Source organism: Dama dama, chromosome 12, assembly GCF_033118175.1.
Source record: "Dama dama isolate Ldn47 chromosome 12, ASM3311817v1, whole genome shotgun sequence".
NCBI classification, from domain to species: Eukaryota; Metazoa; Chordata; class Mammalia; order Artiodactyla; family Cervidae; genus Dama; species Dama dama.
Genome location: NC_083692.1, coordinates 75,045,384 through 75,069,642, shown reverse-complemented (window position 1 = coordinate 75,069,642; position 24,259 = coordinate 75,045,384). Strand labels below are relative to the sequence as shown.

General features: G+C 43.6%; 1 protein-coding gene and 2 non-coding genes across 4 annotated transcripts; 2 read left to right on the top strand and 1 right to left on the bottom strand.

Moving 5' to 3' along the window:
* Positions 1-167: 167 nt before the first annotated feature.
* RNASE12 (ribonuclease A family member 12 (inactive)) lies at positions 168-23,922 on the top strand. Of its 2 annotated transcripts, XM_061157677.1 has the most exons (5): positions 168-503; positions 12,045-12,134; positions 19,189-19,343; positions 22,461-22,639; positions 23,321-23,922. In XM_061157677.1, exons 4-5 carry the CDS (start codon positions 22,606-22,608, stop codon positions 23,794-23,796), a joined length of 510 nt encoding a protein of 169 aa, XP_061013660.1. In that variant the 5' UTR covers positions 168-503; positions 12,045-12,134; positions 19,189-19,343; positions 22,461-22,605; the 3' UTR covers positions 23,797-23,922. The 2 variants fall into 2 exon arrangements, 1 of the variants encoding a protein (XP_061013660.1); XR_009695160.1 differs by lacking the exons at positions 22,461-22,639; positions 23,321-23,922 and adding an exon at positions 20,025-21,613.
* Positions 1,620-1,701, bottom strand: TRNAL-AAG (transfer RNA leucine (anticodon AAG)). The gene has a single exon. It is a non-coding gene; the product is annotated as a tRNA-Leu (tRNA).
* Positions 2,611-2,682, top strand: TRNAP-AGG (transfer RNA proline (anticodon AGG)). The gene has a single exon. It is a non-coding gene; the product is annotated as a tRNA-Pro (tRNA).
* Positions 23,923-24,259: the final 337 nt, after the last annotated feature.

The window sequence follows — 24,259 nt, the reverse complement described above, 5'->3', positions numbered from 1 at the left end:
TTATTTAAAATATATGTGCTATCGCATTTTGTTCTCTCTACTCTGCTTTGAAAAGTTGCGGCAGAGGACCCTTAGGGATGAGAAATGGTAAAGTTACGGAGAACTACGAGTTGTTTTTGAATTCTGTCTGATGATGCGATTCCCCACTCTCCTGGCTGGCAGGCTGACGTGGCAGCTCCGAGAGCCTAAGTTTCTAGACCTCGCAGTGCATCTGCTGTGAAAATGGAAATGGTCACACGTTCCCTTTCCAGGCCTAGCGCCAGGGATCCCGTTCAGTAAATAAAATAGTGTATGGGAAACTGAAGAAGGAAAGGAGGAGGTTGCCCTGACTGGACTGACTCCATTTTTTAAAAGAACAGGAACTCCACCTTACACTCTCGGCGGACTTTGGACTGCATACCTGGGGAGCCATAGAGATGAAATACCAACAGCCAAGCAGGCCTCCCTGGCGGATAAAAACCAGACCAGGCAGACCCCGTACCTAGACCTCCCGGAGCCAGAAGGTACGCAATGTCCACTATGTAATCTTTTTTTTTTTTTTTACCTTAAGAGTTTTATTTTTTTCCATTTGTTTTTATTAGTTGGAGGCTAATTACTTTACATTATTGTAGTAGTTTTTGCCATACATTGACATGAATCAGCCATGGATTTACATGTGTTCCCCATCCCGATCCCCCCTCCCGCCTCCCTCCCCATCCCATCCCTCTGGGTCTTCCCAGTGCACCAGCCCTGAGCACTTGTCTCATGCATCCAGCCTGGGCTGGTGATCTGTACCACTATGTAATCTTAATAATAGTTATTGATGTAGACTGAACTCTATGTCCAGATAGCTTTAGAATGTAAATTTATGGATGTAACCTGATTGTATCTCTTACTAACATTGTCCAGAGTGGACTTTAGAGAATTTGGAGATGTGGGCTTGGGCACGTACACTTTGTATAAAAGGTTGTCACCAAGTCGGTAGGGGTCCTTGGCTAAGGAGGAAGCTCTGCCTGGGACCCGCCATGTAATAAACTGCACTTCACGATCCAGGCTGTCCTGAGTGAGTTTGTTTCCCAGAGCGTTTGGCTGTAACAAAACTGCTTGGCAACTTCAAATAGTGCTAAACACAAACTGCTTTTCCTGCCCCTGAAGGAACGCGGGTCTGAAATGTACTAACATAATCACCATTTTAAGCGTGTGTGATACATTATCCTTTAAAAGAGTTTTTATGCAGTATCACATACTGTGATGTCTTCTTTTTTTTTCTCTTTCTCCTACTCCACACTCCTGTTAAAAAACAAGCAAACAAACAAAAACCAAAAAACAACACTCACGTAGAGTAAGGTCATCTCTATCGGAGGAATTAGAATGATCGTTGTTCAGACGCTCAGTCGTGTCCGACTGTTTGCGACCCCATGGACAGTAGCACACCGGGTTTCTCTGTCCTTCACCGCCTCCCGGAGCTTGCATTCCGTTTAGTCGGTGATGCCATTCAACCATCTCGTCCAAAGCACAAAACTGGGCACGTCCAGATTGTCTATCAAGCACTAACAGTAGGGATGAAAGTCAAGAACCTGTTAAAGTGGCAGGATCAGCGGAGTCAAGGATGTTTGATCTGCATGGTTTCAAAAACCACGTGGCAGCGGTGGGATTCGAACCCACGCCCCCGAAGAGACTGGAGCCTTAATCCAGCGCCTTAGACCGCTCGGCCACGCTACCTACAGAATGAATCTCGGATCATACTATGTATGATCCTCTCTCCTCCCAGTCCCTCCACACCCAGTGATTCACATATTTATCATTTGGGGAGGCCCTTTGTATCTACCCAGCCCCGCCCGCCGCTTTCTTTCTGATCTGATTTGCTTTCTTTGAAGCCAGAGTGCTTGAGATTTATGGGAAGACTCTTATTGCACAAGAGCGCCTCGAGAGGCCGGACAACCTTTGTTAGCTCTAACGGGTACCTAGCGCCTGCCTGGGCGGGGCAAACTCTGGTCGCCCGGGAGAGTCGGCCCTCCCGGGTCTTGGGGATGCTTTCCGTGGAAGGCGCCACACGGCGAGAGCTTTCGGTCCTTAAGATGCTGAGTCTGGGGTCCTGCGGCGAGAAAGCGCCTGGATCTTCCTAGAGGAGACGCAGAAGCTCGCCAGGCGGTGAGTTCCATAGCTTAAAAGGGAGAGCCAGAAAAGTCCCAGCCTAACCGAGCCCAGGAACCAGTCAGTAATGTGCCGAAGCCTGAAGAAGCCTCCCACTTGGGCCCCAGTCTCCCGCCCGCAGCGGACCGAAGACAGATGGTTTCAGCAACGCGGGTCCACTCCCCTCCCCAGTATCACAGGATCACCCCTCGGCCTGTGACTGCCCCTAATGCAATTGCCTACCTTCGTTCCCGCAGCGTATTTGGCTCACTCAGAAGCGAAAACATGGGGCGCAATTATTTTTTGTTGATCCTGAATTTTTTTCTTAAAAACGATCTGTGGAATAGCAATCCGTAATGTGGACGAGAGTGCACTGATTTATTCTTCCACTAGGTGTCACCCACGTCCATAGTTAGCAAAAGAAGATTTTTACAACCAACTGTAGACGTGGCTAAAAGTTTCTTTACTAAAGTTTGAAAGAGGAAAGGTAAAACGTGTGGCTCGTTGGTCTAGGGGTATGATTCTCGCTTAGGGTGCGAGAGGTCCCGGGTTCAAATCCCGGACGAGCCCCGCTTCTTTTTTTTTCCCTTTCCTAGTCAGCTGTCTTTTCCCTTGTCTGCCTCCCATAAAGCCTCTGATTTGTTGATGTTAAACACCATCACGTTAAACAAGCACCCTATGTAGCTAATATTACAGTAAGGAGCACCATTTTATACTCCACTATTGCAGATTTAAACATATCTTTAGACAAATACTCCTTGTTGTGTTCTTAAATCACGAGGATAAATGCCAGATGTTATTAAGCATATTTCACATAAAATATCTTCTACAAAATTATTATTTCTAACGTCAAATATCATTTCTCTTTTGTAGTCTTGTTATTAAACAGGAAGTGTTCCTTCAGAACTTAGGGAGGTGGAAATTTTCCTAGGCGGTAAGCCTGTGGCCCATACTGGGTAATGGGGCCGCCACAGCTCAACAAGTGTGACCACGCGTCTTGTCCCAGAAAGCCTGGACTCCCTCCCTCATTCAAACCTAACATTCCAGGGCCCTTGGGTGTGTTAGTAGGCGTGTGGGAGTTTCTGGTAGAGTAGCACCCTGGGAAGGAACTTCTTGACAGGGGTGCTCATACATGCCTGCAAATTAGCCTCAACCTGTAAATCTGTTTCATCATTCACTGGGGGTCCAACCCCAAACCAATTAAACCAAAGTCTTTGAGGATGGTCATTTCATAACAGATCTTCAAATGTAATTAAGGTTGGCCTGGGAGTTACAGATGCTACCTAGTTGCTCTACAGGCCACAGCTAGAGACAGCGCCCAGTATCCTAGCAACTAGGCGTCCTGCATCCATTCCACCTGCCTCAGAATCACCCTTTTCCAGCTGGTACTTCCTCTTCACTCCTTAAGTTTAGTTCTGAGTACAATCTTTTCTCTGGGATATCGGGAGGGAGGGGTGGTAACTCTCATCCTCTACACAAGGGCTAGACTCTCAGTTCATGACCTTCATCCTCCTCGTTCCCCATCTGCTGGATATGCAGTGTTCACATCCCCTTATTTCAGTCAGATGCACTCTGACTCACCTGATGAACAAGACCTAGAAACCATAAGTAATTTTTACTTCACTCTTAATTATTTTCCTGAGTATTTAACTTCTAGTACCTCTTAAGACATTTGGAAGAACTGTAAAACAAATGATCTTGGAATCATTGTTTAGTGCTTTCTCTTGTAACCTATATTCAACCCTGTAACAAATAATATTGTCTGTACCTTTAGAATATTTCCAGAGTCTAAACATTTTTCACCACCTCCACCACCTATGTACTCCAAGGCACCACCACCTCGCCCCTGTGCTGTTACAATAGCCCATCAGCAGGCCTCTCTGGTTGGCCCTTGTGTATACTCTCAATGCAGTATAGATGTAAACAACAAGGACCCTATGGGGCCTTCCCAGAACATGCCTTCTCTCATATTCTCTGCCTGAACTCTTCTATGAAGTACCTAGATAACAGTATTTGATGCATAGTATTTTCAGAGTTGTTTTACAGTTATGAACCACCCCCGCCCCAACCAAATGGAAGATGTTAACTACTCGATGACCATGGGCACATAGACCCCAGCCTCCTGGAGCCTAAGGACTGATACTGTTAACCCCTATGACAATGCCTGTTCCCTCACCATCAGCCAGTTAGAGAAATGTGCAAGAGCTGATCACATACCCTATGACTCTTTCCCTCACCTGGCTTTTAAAAATGCTTTGTTTAGGAACTTCCCTCATGGTCCAGTAGTTAAGATTCCATGCTTTCACTCAGGGATCACGGTTCAGTCCCTGGTCAGGGAACTAAGATCCCATATACTGCACTGTGTGGTCAAAACCAAAAATGCTTTCCTGAAACCCTTCTGGAGCTTAGACAATTTAGAGTCTGAGCCACCTCGTCTCCTTCCATGGCCCTGCAATAAACTTTTCTCTTGCTCCAAACTCCCACATTTCAGTTTGTTTCACCTCATGGTGAGTCAGGCACACGAACTTGTGTTAACAGAGAGAACGAGCCTATTAAAACCTTTGTTGTTGTTTTTCAATTGCTATGTTATGTCCGACTCTTTGTGACCCTATGGACTGCAGCACGCCAGGCTTCTCTGTCCTCCACTATCTCCTGGAGTTTGCTCAAATTCATATCCATTGAGTTGGTGACGCTATTTAGCCATCTCATCCCAGTAGCATATTGGACACATTCCAACCTGGGGGTGGGGGGCTCATCTTCTGGTGTCATATCTTTTTGCCTTTTCAAACTGTTCATGTAGATCTCCAGGCAAGAATACTGGAGTGGGTTGCCATTTCCTCCTCCAGTGGACCATGATTTGTTGAAACTCTTCACTATGACCCGTCCATCTAGGGTGGTCCTGCAGAGCATGGTTCATAGCTTTATTAAGTTATGCAAGCCCCCTCACCATGACACAGCTGCGATCCATGAAGGGGATTAAAACCTAGGAGAGAGCAAATCATTGCTCTGCTTAAAATCCTTTGATGCATCTCTGTTTCATTTCACATTTTATCAAAACTCCTTGCCATGACTTCAAAAATCTCTACATGACTCTGCCATTTCTCAGACTCCTCTCACTTTTTTGCCCTCATCTCCCACTGTCTCTCCCATTGTCAGCTGTGTTCCAGCCACATTAGCCTATAGTGGTTCTCAGAAATACCCACCCCAGTGCCTTTGCAAATGCTCTTCTCTCTGCTTTGAATCTTATTTCCTTCATATCTGCATGGCTCAATCCTGCTTTTAAGATCTCTGCTCAGATGTTATCAGAGCGACCTCTGTATGAAATAGCACCCACCCCCTACCCACCCCCTTTGCTCTCCGCTCCTTTGTCTCTACTTTAACTACATTCTTTGCACGGACCAGCACCTAACTTTTGCTGGTGCTCCTGCTGTTGTTTAATTCTCCTTCCTCAACCACTAGAACGGAAGCTCCGTGAGGACAGGGCATTGTATTTGTTGTTTTCACTGCCAAAGTCTCCTATTCCAGAGGCTGGAACAGTTCTTAGCATCTAATAGATACTCAAGAAATATTTGTTTAATAAAGTGTGTGAATTGTTTTATTTTATTTATTTTTAACCACAGAGCAAGATCCTAACTGCCAGATCACCAGGGAATTCCCTGTGTGAATTATTTTAAATCAAAAAGGAATCCCTGGGGACTTCCATGGCAGTCCCTGGTTAAGACCTTGCAGCCCCAATGCAAGGGATGGTGGTCCAATCCCTGGTCAGGTAGCAAAATTCCCACATGCCTCGGGGCCAAAAAAAAAAAAAAAAGAACCCAAAACATAAAACAGAAGCAATATTATAACAAATTCAATAAAAACTTAAAAAGTGGCCCACATTAAAGAATATTTTAAAAAAGAAAAAGGAATCCCTGATTCTGGATGCCGAAGGGAATAAGGAGCATGGAGGTTTGGGGAGCTTGAACAGAGGGCTCTTGCAGTGTCGGGTATCCTATGTATGTGCCATCTTCTAAGAAAGCCTGAGAGCGGGCTTTCTGAAATATATTCTTTGGCAGCTCTCCTCGGTCACAGTATGGACCAGCAAATGCTTTCCAGAAGCGTTGAAAGGTTCTCCCAACTGGACATAAAGAAAGGCACAAAGGAGGCCCTCACAGCTGTAAACTGTGCCTCAGTGCCACCGACTTCTGTAGCAAGCTCTCCCCAGGCAGAGTTGCTGAAGTATAGAGCTGCTTGGGCAAATTCTGAACCACATGGTGTTTTGAAGTCACACTGTAGGGTTGAATTTAGCAGGGCCATTCTGTTAGAGTCTGTAAAATAATGGACTTAATAAGAACAAAAGTCCATAAAAGGGAGATTGCAGATGATGAGAAAAACGAAAGAAAAGAAGCTGTATAATCCAATGGGATTTTATCAACTTCACTTGACCAGGTTTCATGATAAGCGATCTGTGACTGTGAGTCAAGGAAACAGTGCTCACATGTAGGGAGAATGCTGGGAGAAGTATTTAAAACAAGAAGTGAAAACCTGTTGATGCTCTCAAGATAGGTATTAATAGGCAAAGTGCCTGTTCTCAGGGGCTATGACCACCAGTTGAAATCTGCCCCCTTGTGGACAGACCAAATATTACCATGAGTTTTTCCATTAGGGTCTTGGAGATGATTGATTTAATCTCCTTGCAGTCTAAAATCCTACTGCAGTCCAAAAACCTACAGTCCAGGGGACTCTCAAGAGTCTTCTCTAGCACCACAATTTGAAAGCATCAATTCGAAAGCATCATTTCTTCAGGTGCTTGGGCTTCTTTATGGTCCAACTCTCACATCCGTACATGACTCCTGGAAAAACCATTGCTTTGACTATACCGACATTTGTTGGCGAAGTGATATCTCTGCTTTTTAATATGTTGTCTAGGTTTGTCACAGCTTTCCTTCCAAGGAGCAAGTGTCTTTTAATTTCACAGCTGTAGTCACCATCCTCAGTGATTTTGGAGCCCAAGAAAAGAAAATCTGTCACTGCTTCTACTTTTTCCGCATCTACGTCCCATGAAGTGATGGGACCAGATGCCACGATCTTAGTTTTTTGAATGTTGAATTTTAAGCTAGCTTTTTCACTCTCCTCTTTCACCTTTATCAAGAGACATTTTGGTTCCTCTGTTTTCTGCCATTAGAGGGGTATTATCTACATATCTGAGGTTGTTGATGTTTCTCCCTGCAATCTTGATCCCAGCTTATGATTCATCCAGCCTGGCATTTCGCATGATGTACTCTGCATCTAAGTTAAATAAGCAGGGTGACAGTATACATTGTTGTCGTACTTCTTTCCAAATTTTGAACCAGTCCATTATTCCATGTCCAGTTCTAACTGTTGCTTCTTGACCTGCACATGGGTTTCTCAGGTGGCAGGTAAGGTGGTCTGGTATTCCCATTTCTTTAAGAATTTTCCAGTTTGTTGTGATCCACACAAACCAATCAATTCTAAAAGAAATCAACCCTGAGTATTCACTGGAAGGAGGGACACTGAAGCTGAAGCACTAACACTCTGGCCACCTGATGCAGAGAGCCGACTCATTGGAAGAGACCCTGATGCTGGAAAAATTGAGGGCAGGAGGAGAAGGGGGCAACAGAGGATGAGAAGTTTGGATGGCATCACCGACTCAATGGACATGAGTTTGAGCAAACTCTGGGAGATAGTGAAGGACAGGGAAGCCTGGAGCACTGCTGTCCACAGAGTCACAAAGAGTCAGACGTGACTCAGTGACTAAACAACAGTAGCTTTCAGATTAAAAATTAATTTTCAAGGACCTCTTTACTTTTTGCTGAATCTTCCGTGTGCGTTATATGAAGGTGTATCTTACAAGGGAAAAAGTTATATTACTGTCCGGGGAGATGGTGTTGGTGGGGTTAAGCTTGAACTACTTATTAAAGTACATGGCATCCCATGGATATACAGGGAAAGCAGAAAATAGAGCTAGCACCCATTAGCAAAACTCTTGAGTAGTTTCTTTAACTAAAGGTGAAGGTTCAGAGTGACAATCAAAGATTTAAAATCTTCAGGTAGAGGTGAATCAACATTTTTCTTTTCTTTTATTAATCTTTCTGATCTTATGTCCATATGGGGCTACAGGGTCCCACCAAAAAGCCTCAAAACGGACTGTTAAATTTTGTCAAGAATAGCCTTTTGTTACTATTTTTAAGGGTGAAATCTGGTTCTTTTAGGACATTCACTCTTGGATTTTTCCATTAAGTCCGTATTTAAAGAGTATTTATTGAGCAAACATTTGCTGAACATTTGCATTATTCCAGGCTCTGTGCTTGGAACAGAGGTTACTTCAGGGAACCAGACAGATGTGGTTTCTACCCTCATGAAACAATCAAATAATTTTTCAAAAACTGAGAATTACAGTTAATTTAATATATTAGTGATAAAGACCATAAAGGAAAAGTACGAGTATGATGCAAGCAAAACAGAGACTGTTCATTTCGGCTGGGGCTTCTGGGCAGGCTGGCCTAAGGAAAGGAGAATGGGGAGAGGCGAATGGAATAAGGAACATATGCAGGAACTAGATGTTAAAATCTTGAGTTGAGAGGAACCCTGATGAGTTCAGGGATCTAAAAAGGGGAGTTTAAGGAGGGTTAGGGAGACAGGGACAGTGGTTTGGGGTGAGGCGCCTTTGCGTGGCCTGGTAGGCAGAGGTAAGGACTATGGTCATTATTTTAAGACTTAAGAAAAGTCACTGATACAGTTTAGGTCGGGGGGCGGGGGGTGGTGGAGAGCACAGGCACAGAACTAAATTTGTGTTTTCAAAAAATTACTGCGGTATAGTAGGGCTCACAACAAAGCCATGGAGAACCCCTGTGTCAGCTTTCTAATAAGCAAGCCCAGAGCCCCACATCAGGGAGGTTTACGGATGAATGTGTTTTATCAACTCTAAAGTTGTTCATTGTTTTTCTCTAATGCATTCTGCCAACTCTGCCAGCTCCCAGCCACTTCAGAGGAGGTCAGTGAGGCCCGTGGAATTAAGCTCAGGGTCACAGAACTATTGAGTGGCAAAGCCAGTGTAAAGAGAGGAACACAGCTTTCATGACTCCCAGGCCACTGCTCATTTTGCTCTAGCTGGAGGCCTCTGAAAAGGGAGGGTGTTTTTCTTTTTCTTTTTGTTGGTGGTTGGCTTTATTTTTGGTTTTGTTTATTTATTTATAATGTGGAGAAGGAAACGGCAACCCACTCCAGCACTCTTGCCTGGAAAATCCCATGGACAGAGGAGCCTGGTAGGCTACAGTCCATGGGGTCGAAAAGAGTCAGACACGACTGAGTGACTTCACTTTCACTTTAAAAAAAAATTGCATCTGGGTTCTTTTAGGCCTTAATAATGATTGGGGTCAGGAAATCATCATTTGAAGGAATCTTATCTGATTTTCAGGGAAACTGAAATTGACTCCCAAGAGGACAACAGAAATGGGAGTGGTAGGAAAGGTATGAATGTGCTTGAAGGTGCTGTAGAGGAAAGATGGGTTAATGCTCCTTCCTCAATGTGGACTCAAAGGAAACTGTTCAGGGCTCAGCCTGGGGACACACATGAGGAGTCAGGTACATTATGGTCAAAACTTTCTCAGAAGTGGGAAACAGAAAGGCTTACCAAGTAGCAATTAGATTCAGTTAGGGCAATCTCCCCTCAACCTGACCTCCCCTGGCCTACCACTTGGTGGCTGTCATTTCAGGAATGCAAGTAAAATTACCACAAAAAAAAAATTGGTTTGCCCCCAAGGGAGCACAGTCCCTCCCACTGCCTGTGTGCATAGCCTGGGGCTGTAGCTGCAAGGCTGAGAGGTTGATAGCCTCTGACTCAGGACATGTCCTGCCCAAATCAGCAGCAGCTTGTTTTTGGACATAGGCAAGCTCCAGTCTAACTCACCTGGATGGAGACGGGTGAGGTAGTGGGAGGGCAGCTGGCAGAGGGCCCAGAGGCTTGTGAAGGTATTGAATGAACGCCTTCCTGTATTCCTCCTGGCTTGAATCCTGCCAGTAACAGCTTACCTGGGAAACAGCTTTGCGGTTGCTGAAGGTAGTCAATCAACCCTTCCAGAATAGGGGTGGCTTCATTCCTTTTTTTTTTTGGCAATAGTGTTTTTGACTTAGGGAGATATATTTATGCCAGAATGCCAATTCCCTAAGCCATTTCACAGGCTATTCCATCTCACTTCTGAATCAGAGTTCTGCTCCCCACTTTTGGGACTGTTGCCCGGGATCTAGCCCCCTATTTCTGCATAGCTCACCCTGACTCCTCAGGTGGCGCTCGTGGTAAAGATCCTGCCTGCCAATGCAGGAGACTGTAAACGATGCAGGTTTGATCCCTGGATTGGGAAGATCCCCTCCAGTATTCTTGCCTGGAGGAGACTCCAGACAGGAAAGAGGAGGCGCACATGGCGCATGGAGTCGAACACTGAGCACACACTCACGTGTAGCACCCTGACTCCAGCCCGGGAGGCAGAAAACACGTGGCTACTCCCCCAGTGTGGAGTGAAATAGAAGTGGTGGCCAGAGAATCCTCATCTTAAGAGAATAGCTTTCAGGGCCATTATTTGCAAAAGTAAGTGTTCAAACACTTGGCAGCAGTAGGATTCAAACCCACGCCCCCGAAGAGACTGGAACCTTAATCCAGCGCCTTAAACCGCTCAGCCACACTACCCACTGAAAGGTCAATAGGACTGTGGAGGATGACTTGAGGAATATACTTTGTACGGTCCGCTTTCTGCATCCCTCCATACCCTGTGGTTCATACATTTATCGTTCAGAGGAGGCTGTTCGTATCTCTTCCACCACCCCACCCCCCTCTTTTCTTCTTGATTTATTTTGCTTGCTTTCTTCTTTGAAGTCACAGTGCTTGAGATTTATGGAAAGAGTCTTTTTTTTTTTTTTTTTTAGCATGCTTGTCCTGCTTGCCCCCCGCCCCCATTTATTTATATTAGTTGGAAACTAATTACTTTACAATATTGTCGTGGTTTTTGCCATACATTGACATGAATCAGCCATGGATTTACATGTGTTTCCCATCCTGAACCCCCGTCCCAGCTCCCTCCCCATCCTATCCCTCTGGGTCATCCTAGTGCACCAGCCCTGAGCACTTGTCTCATGCATCAAACCTGGACTGGAGATCTGTTTCACAATTGATAATATTCATGTTTCAATGCTATTCTCTCAGATCATCCCACCCTCGCCTTCTCCCACAGAGTCCAAAAGTCTGTTCTATACATCTGTGTCTCTTTTTCTGTCTTGCATATAGAGTTATTGTTACCATCTTTCTAAATTCTATATATATGTGTTAATATACTGTATTGGTGTTTTTCTTTCTGGCTTACTTCACTCTGTATAATGGGCTCCAGCTTCATCCATCTCATTAGAACTGATTCAAATGTATTCTTTTTAATGGCTGAGTAATATTCCATGGTGTATATGTACCACAGCTTTCTTATCCATTTGACTGCCAATGGACACCTAGGTTGTTTCCATGTCCTGGCTATTATAAACAGTGCTGCGATGAACATTGGGGTACACATGTCTCTTTCAGTTCTGGTTTCCTCGGTGTGTATGCCCAGCAGTGGGATTGCTGGGTCATATGGCAGTTCTATTTCCAGTTTTTTAAGGAATCTCCACACTCTTCTCCATAGTGGCTGTACTAGTTTGCTTCCCACCAACAGTGTAAGAGGGTTCCCTTTTCTCCACACCCTCTCCAGCATTTATTGCTTATAGACTTTTGGATAGCAGCTATTCTGACTGGCGTGAAATGGTACCTCATTGTGGTTTTGATTTGCATTTCTCTAATAATGAGTGATGTGGAAAGAGTCTTATTGCACAAGAACGTCTGGAGAGGCCGGACAACCTTTGTTGACCTTATAGTCAAATTCTTCCTTTATTCTTTTCTACCACCTCTATTTTAGAGACGAAGGAACTGTGACTCTGAGAAGTGATACAGAAGAAGAAAAAGATCTGAAATCTTTCATCCATTCCATAACGTTTTTTGACCTCCTGTGAGTACCAGGCAGTGTGCTAGAGCAAGCAAGTACATTGTTCGGGCTCTCCAGAAGCACACTGCATGGGGGAGAGAAAGCAAAATACATTCTCTGCCACACCACATAGTAGTCACTACTGCTAAGTTGTGTACAGGAAGCTGGGAGGAAAGCTTTGTATGGCACTCAAGGATAAGATGAAAGTTGTTAATTCATAAAATTCCTGGAGGAACTGATAAAGTCCCATGCCCTTTGCTTGGCAGTCAAGAGATATTGCTTGATAGGTGGGCTTATGTCAAATGCCTGAGAGTTTGTGGGAACCAGCAGAAATTGCAAGCTCCACTTCCAAGGTTAGAAAGAAGCTTGAGCTATCTATCATCTGACTGTTGTCCACATCAGCGTAGTAGGTGAAAATGGTTTGGGAGGGCTGCTTGGTGAAAATGAACTGTGAAGAAAGAAAACAGATCCCAACTCAGAAGTACTTTCCACCTTCTGTCTTAAGAGTAGTGTTAAAAGGTGGACATCTGGGTGATGAAGAAATAGGGAGAGAGAACTAGAGAATGGTGGAGGGTGGGGGTGAGGAGTACTTTCGGCTTTAAGCAAGCTTCCTAAATTCAAGGTATTCACAACTCTTTCTCTGCCAGTCACCCTCACTTCCAAGGCACACACACATGTTCTTACTACTCCCTTCCTCCCTGCCTGACCCTGGACTCTCCCTCCCTGGTAGAACTCAGATCTCTCCAGTTTATCTCTAGGATCCCTATGAACTGTCTTGAACATGAGTAGTTAAGGCCTATAACTGAGAAATACAGACAAATCCTTTTCCCTCCAATGGTCTGTTTGTGACATAGGTCTTCCCAGGATCCAGGGAAGAAGCAAGCATTCTGAGGAGTGGGCTGAGTCGTGTGATGTGAGACAAGTACATACCCTTGTGCCTTGTGGAAGCTCTGAATGAGGAAAAGTGACCTAGACATCATGGTTTCCTATTAGGGTGTTGAGTAATCCACATCATAATGGAAAACTCAGCTTAATTGTGGGGTGGGTGCCACTCTACAAATTATGATGCTATTTACCAACTCGAGGCTCATCTAGTGTGGTGTACTTAAATATCAGGGAGCATTATAATCACCAGAGATGGGCTACTAATTACACATGCAGAATCCAGGGCCTCATCTCCAGAGATTTTGATTCTATGGGTCTAGGGTAAAGCCCAGGTTTCTGTATTTTTCATCAGTAGCCAAGGGACTCTGATGGGTTTCACTTAGAAACCACCACCTGCACCTCTTTTTTTTTTAATCTGTGGGAGCCAGGAAGTGATAGATTAAGGAGTGGTTGAGGACTGACTGTGAGGTCATCCCCTTCCACAATATGCTCCCCACCTTCCTTCCATCCCCATTCTTTGGCATGGGCAATTTGTGTTTCCTCAGTTTTATGGTAAAGTACTCAGAAGATACATCTTCAAGGGGGCCCCTTGCCTCTTCTTATGGAGTAATGAGCACCCCTCAGGCCGAGCTCCTTTGAAACTCTGTGGTCACTGCTGTGAATAGGCATGGAGGCCCAGCATTTGAGAAAGAGGACGTATAAAGTATGGGGTGATGAGGGGAGTAAGCATACCCCATATCAGAGTGGCCAAGGAAAAGGACAATTGGAAAAGGACACCTGGTGAAGAGCCTGCTGATGGATGGCAGGACTAGCAGATGTACGAATCAGGGTTAAGGTATTTTTTCTCTTTTGTAATTAAAAATGTTAAGGAAGTCTGTTAAACTCCATATCCTTGTGTTTTCTGTGTATTAGTGAATATAGGGCAGGTCTGTGTCCAGGCTTTGGGAGAAGGGTGAAACAGGCCAGAAACCTCTGCAGCCCCATGGAGAAGCACTTTGAGAAGCCAGGGATGAACCAAGAGGAAAACCGGAGCATCTGTTTTGCACACGAGATTAAAGCGCTCCGCAGAGATCTTGAACAGTTGCAGAAGAGAACTAGAATTCTAATAGTGATGAAGCATGGAGCTTGGATTGTTGCTATACAAGGGAGGGCAATCTCCCAAATCTAAAATATTGGATCTATTTAGGTTACATTCCCTTTGGCTTATTACTTCCTTTGTTACCACTCAGATGCCTGGCTCCTAGCTTGCCATCTATGTCTCCTCATCCCATGCACTTTTTCCCCAAGTGATCTTTCACAGAACCCTGTTCCTTTGACTGTTAATAGTAGTGTCCCTCAAATAAAGCTCCAAGTTCAAATCAATTTGAAAAATCTTGAATTAAATGAAACTAGTCAAGCTTCTCTAATGCTGAGCTTCTCAGAACCTCACGCTCTGTGAATCTCGTGACTGCAAAGGAAGGGATATAATGAACAGTGTTTCCTCTAACTTTAGATCGTGAAACTTTTTTCTTGAAGTCCACTCATTAACATTTTACAGAAGGACATTTGCCTGAAGGCAAGGTGGCCCTCCGGTGGTTTTTGTTTGGTGTTTTGCTCACATTAGGTGGCATGTGGGATATTAGTTTCCCAGCTAGGGATTGAACTCGTGCTCCCTGCATTGTGAGCATGGAGTCTTAACCACTGAACCGTCAGGGAAGTCCTTCCAGTGTTTCTCCTCTCCTTCTCTTGTAGTAATAGGGAGCCAGAATTTTAGCTGGGCACATGCCCACCCAGAATAAACCCTAAGTTTCCCAGTGTCCCTTGCAGTTGGGTCTGACCAAGCTATTGCTGATGAGATATAACTGGAAATAGTGTGCCAGACTTTGGGATGTGTCCTCAGAAGGCAGTGCAAGCCCCTTCCCTGCCTTTCTTCTCCCTGCTGGCTGGCTGGACTGCAGACTGGAAAGTTGTGACAGGGCAGCCTTCTGGACCATGACGCAGAACCCACACAATGAGAGAGAAGAACCACCATTTTGGAACACCTCACCAATTGTAGGCTAACTACCTAAGGCTTTCTCCTGGTGGCTCAGACGGTAAAGAGTCTGCCTGAAATGTGGGAGACCCAGGTTCGATCCCTGGGTCAGGAAATTACAACCCAGTCCAGTATCTTGCCTGGAAAATCCTATAGGAGCTGGGCCAACTACAGTCCATGGGTCACAAAGAGTCAGACATGACTGAATGACTTCAGTTTATTTACACAAGAAATAAACATTCATTTTGTTTAGACTACTATTACTTTGATCTTTCTGTCATTAGCAGCCATTTGGGAAGTGTGTAAAGGTGATCTTTTTAGACTCTTTTTTTCCCTCAAAACAAGTTGTGTATTAGGACTTACACAAAGTCTAGGGATTTGCACATAAGCTAACAAAAATAATAAAGGATATTCCAAAAAGGATACTTGGAATAGGAGAGGGCCTTGGCTGATTAAGAGTATTTAGAATCAATAAATATATTCTAACAAATATATTAATTATAATAAGTTGTTCAAAAGTTTTCTTCTAAAGCTTACATCTCTCTCTATATATATATCAGTTCAGTTCAGTTCAGTTCAGTTCAATTCAGTCGCTCAGTCGTGTCCTACTCTTTGCATGCTGGACTGCAGCACGCCAGGCTTCCCTGTCCATCAACAACTCCCGAAGCCTGCTCAAACTCATGTCCATCGAGACAGTGATGCCATCCAGCCAGCTCATCCTCTGTCGTCCCCTTCTCCACCTGCCTTCAATCTTTCCCAGCATCAGGGTCATTTCCAGTGAGTCAGTTCTTTTCATCAGGTGGTCAAAGTATCGGAGTTTCAGCTTCAGTCCTTCCAACGAATATTCAGGACTGATACTTATATATCTTTGATCTCCTTCCCCTATCAGTAGGTCCAAGGGCTATATATAAATATGTATGTATTTGAGTATAATAAACTGTTTTTCTTTCAATAAACTTCATTTGTCAAAGACAAATACAGTACTGTAAACAGTCTCCAAGGGCATTGGCCCCAAGGCCCCACTCTGTACAGACAATTCCTCAGAATCCACAGGAATTCTGAGCTTCCAGAGTCCAGAATGGTTTAGAACATACACACAGCGGCTTAAGCTCATCCAGTCAGTAAGGTGAGCAAAAAGTTTCCTCCTGTCCTCATGCCTCCTTCATCCATCACTCCGTTCTTAGCACTCCTGAGACAAGCTTCCCGGGTTCTTTATTGGAGGGCATTTAAGCACCAGCCCTTGGTGCTACTCCACAACACAATCTTTTAACGGTTGTGAGTCAAATCCAGGGGAGGGGCCAAGGAGTTGGAAATGTTTTCCTTCCTGAGGGGAGCTTGTTCAGAGTACTCCTGACATGGAGCCTACTTGTAAGTGGCAGCAAACAGATCATAACAACAATCAAAGTAAAAATGTAAATTACATAATATATTAGAGGGTATAAATGAAATAGAAAAGAAAAAAGTAGAACATGTAAGTGTGGGTCAGGCATGTGTGGGCTAGAATTTCAGGTGGGTTGGTCTGCGTGAGCCTCACTGGCAGACTTGAAGGAAGGAGAGTGAGTGAGCACAACATCTGTGACGGACAGACATCGGGGATCCGGCGGAGGAGGTGGCCAGAGCAAACACCCCAGGCAGGAGACCCCCAACCTATACAGAAAACACAGCTAGAACAGATACGGATGGGGTGCGAATTTGTCACTAATGTGGCTCTTATCAGCTCCCACTGATTTTGTCATTCTTTTCATTTCCATTAGTTATTGTTCTTGTTTAGTTACTAAGTTGTGTCCAACTCTTTGGAATCCCATGAACTGCAGCATACCAGGCTTCCCTGTCCTTCACCATCTCCCGGAGCTTGCTCAAATTTATGTCCATTGAGTCAGTGATGCTATTTAACCATTTCATCCTCTGCTGCTTTCTTCTCCTTTTCCTTCAATCCCTCCCAGCATCAGGGTCTTTTCCAATGAGTCGGCTCTTCACATCAGGTGGCCAAACTATTGGAGTTTCAGCTTCAGCATCAGTTCTTCCAATGAATATCCAGGACTGATTTCCTTTAGGATTGACTGATTGGATCTCCTTGCAGTCCAAAGGACTCTCAAGAGTCTTCTCCAGCACTACAATTAGAAAGCATCAATTTTTCAGCGCTCAGCCTTCTTAATGGTCCAACTCTCATGTCCATACATGACTACTGGGAAAACCATAGCTTTGACTATATAGACCTTTGTCGGCAAAGGGATGCCTTTGATTTTTAATATGCTGTCTAGGTTTGTATTGGTTATTCTTCTTCTCTAAAGAAGAACTTTCCTTTATTACATGAAAGATATTTGGCTACCCTGAAATAATGTACAGTTCTTATATTTTAATTATAAATTTTCACATTAAGGATTGATTCAGACTCAGAGGGGAATAGTGATCTTTGTCTTTTCACTGATATGTCCCAAGTGTCTAAAATAGTGTCTGGCACAGGTAGACAAATAACATGTGAATGATAAAATTTCCTTATAGTAGGTGACAAAAATCCTGTATAAACAGTGACTGAGGAAACTAAGTCTTGGCACAACCATGAGTCAAGAATTCTGAGTGTGAGCCCTGTACTCAAGGAGTTTTTAAAGGGAAGTTGATAAGCATGTTTGTCTCTTGGTTAGTGCTATTGGCTGATAGATGTTTCTAGATGTCCCTGGATCCCTGGGAGGAAAAAAACCATAACAACCACGTTGAATTTCTCCCCAGATTAGTAGGACAGAAGACTTAGAATTAACTTTAATTTGATATAGAAGCAATAAAGTGATGCAAATTTTCTTGCCTAAGTTTGTAGAATAAGATCTATACCTGTTAAGCAGAAAAATATTTGTTACTTACAATACTGCACTGATTTTTTAAGTGAATCAATTATCAGGAAGGGTCTTTTCTTCCCCCCCCTGATATCTTGCCAGGCATTTTTGAAGAACATTCAAGAACATATTTGTTTTCGCAAAAATGAAATCATACTTTGTATTTTATTACATAACTTTTCATTTAATTCATCAGACTTAATGGAAAAGAATGTAAAAAGGAATGTGTACATGTGTATAACTGAATCACTTTGGTGTACAGCAGTAACGAGCACAATATTGTAAATTACCCATGCGTGCGTGCTAAGTCGTTTCAGTCATGTCCACCTCTTTGTGACCCTATGGACTATAGCACTCCAGGCTCCTCTGTCTATGGCAAGAATACCAGAGTGGGTTTCCTTACCCTTCTCCCAGGGAAGGAACCTGTGTCTCTGATGTCTGCAGCAGTGGTAGGCGGGTTCTTTACCACTAGCGCCACCTGGGAAACCAGATTAAAAAAATATGATTCATCAGACTTACCTCAAATTTTTATTTAATTGTTTATTAAAAAAAAAACTTTTAATTTTGTATTGGGGTACAGCCAATTAACAGCTGTGATAGTTTTAGGTGAACAGTGAAGGGACTCAGCCATACATATACATGTATCCATTGGGAGGGGTCTTGATTTGGTTACAAGGTTCTGATGGGAAGGTGGGGGCAGAGGGACAGGTGGAATCCAGGAGACACAGAAGAGCTGGCGCCATGGAGAAGCGAGGCTCTCAAGTCAGAGATGGAGAGAGATGGGGGAGTTAAAAGGGAACTTTGATAGTTTTACAGCAGATGGAGATTTTAAAAACTAGTTTTGCATTATTGTTTGTGTGACAACTGAGGCCCTGCGCCCAGGGAGGGTTCCCATACTCCCAGGGAAAGTCAAAGCAACCTCCAAACGTCTGTTCCATCACGTTTCCTCTGCAGGGGAGAGCAAGTGAGCCTAGGTCTGTCTGGAACGTTCTTGGATCCTGTGGGGGAAAACATCCTGGGCATCTCTATATCCAAGAAAACTTCAGTGGTGTCTATAGTACTATTTGCTAAAAGTTGGTGCAATTGGATTTGCTTGGGGAGATTTGGCAGAATGGTGAGACCTTTAGTCTGTCTGTCAATTGCTGCTTTACAGATCATCCCACATGGTGGCCAAAAACAACAACACTCATTCAATCCTAAATCTGGAAGTTGAACTTCACTGGGCAGTTCTTGCTTGAGGTCCTGTCTGTGGTTTCATGCACAGGGAACTGAAATGGGTGGAGCAGTCTGGGCATCTCCCTCGCTGTATGGCCTCTCCCCCGTGTGGTCTCAACAGTCAGACTTCTTTCTGCAGGACACCCAGAGTCAACATCCTCGGAGAACCACGGCCCAGTGGAAACTTGTGACCTCGGCTGAGAGGTCACGTGATGCTACATGATGGGAGCAGGCACAGAAGCCCACCCTTATCCTCAGGAAAGGACAGAGACTCTACATCTTGCTAAGGGAGTGGTAAGGTTCTGGAAGAGACTGTGGGATAGAAATATACTGTGGTCATTTTGGGGAGAAATACAATCTGCTACATGGCTTTAAGGTGAGCGAGGCATTGGGCAACTGCAGAAGTCTTGCAAGGGTAGCCAACCATATCTGTGGGACATGAATAAGCTCCACAGTTTCCTGAGGGAGGTGAAGCAGCTGGAGGTCTTTGCGCATTTCTCTCCCTCCATGCGTTCTCTCCACTGGTGGCCTCTACACAGCCAAACTTCATATGTGGCAGCTGAAGGCATCCAGAGTAAGTGCTTGCTTCCTCTACTGTCCCTTTGAGGCCACTGCCTTGTCACAGACAATGTGGGACGTGGGTCAGTTTCTAGTCGTCCTGGAGTAGAGCTTATTAATTTGACAGGATGAGTCATGAGAGGAATTACTTACGTTGTTTTACATCCTGGCTCTGATATTAGTTTCCAGCAACTATCTGCCTCCTGCAGTCTTCTGAGATAGACCTGAGACTTAGCAAAGGGAGAGTGGTGGGAACTTTAGGTTGAGCGCAATCATCTGATAATCCCTTCCCTTCTTTCTCCCCTCTTCCTCCTCCCTGCCCCGCTCTTCCTCCCTGCCTCCTTCTTCTCCTCTTCCCCCTCCATCTCCATCCTTCCTTCTTTCTCTCTTTTCTTCTTCCCTCCCTTCCCTCTTCAGAACTAAGTTGATCATATTCTGTTTACAGCCTCTCTGGTTTTATTCAATTTTATTATTTTTCCTTTTTATCCCTTATCCTTGCTTCTATTTCTCTCATTCTCATGGGCATCTGTTAGAGGATGTAATCCACATTCTTCCATCCTATTTAGATATTGTATATCCTTGGAAAATATATTATTTTGGAGCATGCATGTTTTCAATTTAAATCAACTGGCAGTGATTTCTTTTCACACAGCACCATGTTTGGAGTTCCATACATGTTGCTATTTGTAAAACTAGTGCATTATTTGAAGCTGTTTTATACTATTTTATTTTATGTATCTAAAACATCTCTACCTGTCCATTTCTGTCATGCGGGACATTTAAGTTACCTTTAGCTCTTTTCTGCCACTTATCATGCTGTGATGAACATCCCTGCACATATTCCATCTGGAAGAACTCTGTTGGAGTCTATGCTCGTGATAAGATTACACGGTCTCAGATTATACCCATTCATAATTTCACCAAATACTTCCAGATTACTTTCCAATATCACTACACCAATTTTTCAAGCCTACTAACATTTTTTCCAGCACTTGATGTTAGATATTCTAGTTGTTGATAATCTGGTGGTTAAAAACCACTTATATCTTGGTTATGTTAATTTCCATTTATTAGATTACCAACACAGTTAAGCATTGACTTCCTCTTCTGAAATCGACTTTTCATAACTCTTGACAATCTTTTCTCCTCTGGAGTGTTTGTGTCTTTTTATTGTTGATATAAAGGAAATCAGTCCTGAATATACATTGGAAGGACTGATGGTGAAGCTGAAACTCCAATACTTTGGCCACCTGATGCGAAGAACTGACTTCTTGGAAAAGACCCTGATGCTGGGAAAGATTGAAGGCAGGAGGAGAAGGGGATGACCGAGGATGAGATGGTTGGATGGCATCACCGACTTGATGGACATGAGTCTGAGCAAGCTCCAGGAGTTGGGAATGGACAGGGAAACCTGGTGTGCTGCAGTCCATGGGGTTGCAAAGAGTTGGACATGACTGAGCGACTGAACTGAACCACTGAAAGAAGGAATTCCTTATGTCTAGGTGTTAATCTTTGGTTAGTTTTACGCATTACAAATGTTTTCTCCATTTGGCTGCCAGCACTATAAAACATTTAAACCAAGCCTCAACTCTATTGCGAAAGGGTAATACTCTGAAATAAGAGATAGGCCTAGTTGCATTAGTTGAGGATAAATTTTGTAACAAGAGTTGATTCCTTGCCTGTAAACTTAGTATCACATCTATATTTTAGCAACTTGGAAATCCTGGCAGGAAACAGTGAACATGTGACAATAAATAGAGTTCTTTTTCTACAACAGAAATGTTTTTGTAAGATGTGCAAATCAAAATTTGTTAATTGAAAATTTCACAAACAATTAATTATGCACTTATATCTTTGTGGCATTTTTGCAGCACATACCAAAACAGGACAGTTTGAATTGTGAAAGGACAGCCAGAGTGAAAATTTTGGGAAAGTAAATAAAAACCTCCTGCATGTTCATCTTCATGGTCTGGAATTATGCTTTTATTTTTATTGCATAGAAAGAGACACATTCTTTGAAGACTTTTCCAGGACTGTCTCCTAGACAAATTTTAACCCCCAAATAGCTTTCGACATGACATTTAGAAAGACATATACAGATACATACAAACGAGACTGTGTAGCTGTCTTTCCAAGAGAGAAATCATTTCAGAGCAAGAAAGAGCAAAATTAAGTCCATTTTCCCATTCCTATATCAAAGACTGTAAGATTTTGGCAACAAAAATAATTCTATTGTCTCGATACCTGAGCCACTATTTTACTTAAGCCCTTATCTACTAATTTTCCATGTAGGTGTCCAATGTATACTATAATTCAGTTGTTCTCAAATTTTGCTGCATATTAGAGTCACTGGGAAACGCTTAATATACTCAACACTCAGGTTTTACCCAACACTAACTGAGGCAGAATGCCGCAAGGTGGCATTTAAAAATGCCTCAGAGATTCCTAAGTTCAGCAGAGTTCAGAAATCATTACCATGCTCTCTGAGAGCCTAGGGCTTTATCAAGACTCATGTTAATGTCCGGGAATTGTTTCTGCCCTGTCCTGGACACCACATGGGAATGAAATTTGCTGAAACTGGAATTCAAGGTTTAAGGATTGAGATGGTGAGATTTTTATTATTTTTGCCATATCGTATCTCTACCTGAAACTTTCTGCAACTTACTTCTTCATTAATGAAGTGGAGATAACAACTACTTCACAGGTTTGTAGTAAGTACTGATGAAAATTTGGAAAATAACTAGACTGAGGACTTTAATAAGTGTTTTGAAAAGTCACTGCTTGTTTAATGAGGACACAAACAGGACCTGCCTTCCCCAACTGTCCCTCTGAAAGTAACTTCTCTTCCTGAAGGCAGCCAAGCACACTCCCCTCCTACAGGCGCCTCCCTTTCTGCTCCTTCCACTTGGACCTGCCCACACTCAGCTGGCTCCCTACCAGTTATTGTCTGGGAACAGTGAGACACAAAGGACTTTCTGAATTCCATGATCACAAGGATATGTTGTCTATGAGAGCTACAGCAAAAACCAAAGGTGAGAGGGTCTAGCACAAAACGAAGTAAGATCGACAGAAGGAGAGGTTGGGGAGGAATTGGGAGGAAAGGATCAGTAGACAGTGCTAAAAAAGCACATGGAATTGGGTAGGATCAAGGTTAAGACAATTATGGGAGAGAAAGTTGTTTAGTAATAGTAATAAAACAATCAGATATGGGGTACTTTTAATAGCTTCGGTATGTTCTGCTTTGTATTAAGCACTCTGATGGATTCAGGAGAAACAGGTGATGAGATACCAACTATTAAGAAGCTATGGAGACCACCACCACCACCACCAAAACCCAGGAATAATTAGAGAACTGATCAATGCCAGCCTGAGAGCTGAAATGATCAGAAAGGGCTTTCCTGGGGAGCTGTACCTCTAGCTGAACATTGCAGGGTTAGCATGGTGTTTATTAACAGAGAGAAGCCTATTAAAATATCAAAGGCTAGGGGAGAAAGTCCCTGGGTCGGGAAGATCCCTGGAGTAGAAAATGGCAACCTATTCCAGTATTCTTGTCTGGAAAATTCCATGGACAGAGAAGCCTGGTGGGCTACAGTCCATGGGGTCGCAAAGAGTTGAACGTGACTGAGCAGGCATGCACAGGGGAGAAAGTCAGTGGATGGGGCTGGTGGAATCTGATCACTCTCCAATGTTTGCTGTCTTCTCTTCCTCTATAGGAATTAAGCCAAAACATGTGAAGGATCTCATACCCCTGATGATACTAATGGTGATAATCTTCTTGCTGCTTCTATTCTGGGAAAATGAGCTGGATGAAGATGCAGCGGCAGCAACTTTAGAGCAGTTGCATGTGGATTACCCTCAGAGTGACATTCTGATAAGGTACTGCAACCACATGATCATACAAAGAGTCATCAAGGAACCCAACAACACCTGCAAAAAAGAGCATTTCTTCATCCATGAGAGGCCTCGAAATATCAACAGTGTTTGCAATTCTCCCAGGAAGGTGCCTTGCCAAAACGACGGCCCCGGTCTCTGCTTCCTGAGTGAAATCGAGTTCAAAATGACAGTCTGCAAGCTCATTGAAGGCACCAGATATCCTGCCTGCAACTACCGCGTTTTCACCACAGAGGGGTTTATTGTTGTCACTTGTGATGACATGGGGCCATCTAAAATCCAGAGATACCCTGAATAATCTGAGACCAGCACCAGAGTCTGCCGTCCTCTCATCTCCTCTCTCAGAGGCACTGGTGCTGGTTTTCCTGCACACCGTGGACATGGGGCCATGCCTAGAGCGAAATGCATTTATCCTTCCATTATTGCTGAGCTGGAATCTTTTTATTCTGATTCAATAAAAAAAAATCTACTGAATTAAACCATAAACTCTATATGTGTTTTAATTCCTTCTCCTTTTTCTGTGGGTCATTTGATGAGAACAAAGAGTGAATCTTACGCAGGCCTGAAATTAGGTAAGGGAAGTAAGGTACTCATTTGACACCCAAAATTTGAGGAACACCAAAATCCCCAGAGTCATAGAGTCAAATAAAATTTTAAGGATCAATATAAAAATTTCTGATGAGCAAAATATCTGAATTTTAAATTAAGACCCATTCTGACAGGGTTGGATTTAGGATGAGGTGGTGTGCATGAGTTATAAT

Coding starts and splice junctions, on each gene's coding strand:
- RNASE12 (XM_061157677.1), top strand. CDS start 22,606: ATGTTGTCTATGAGAGCTACAGCAAAAACCAAAG. Junction 22,640..23,320: donor AGCTACAGCAAAAACCAAAG/GTGAGAGGGTCT, acceptor CTTCCTCTATAG/GAATTAAGCCAAAACATGTG.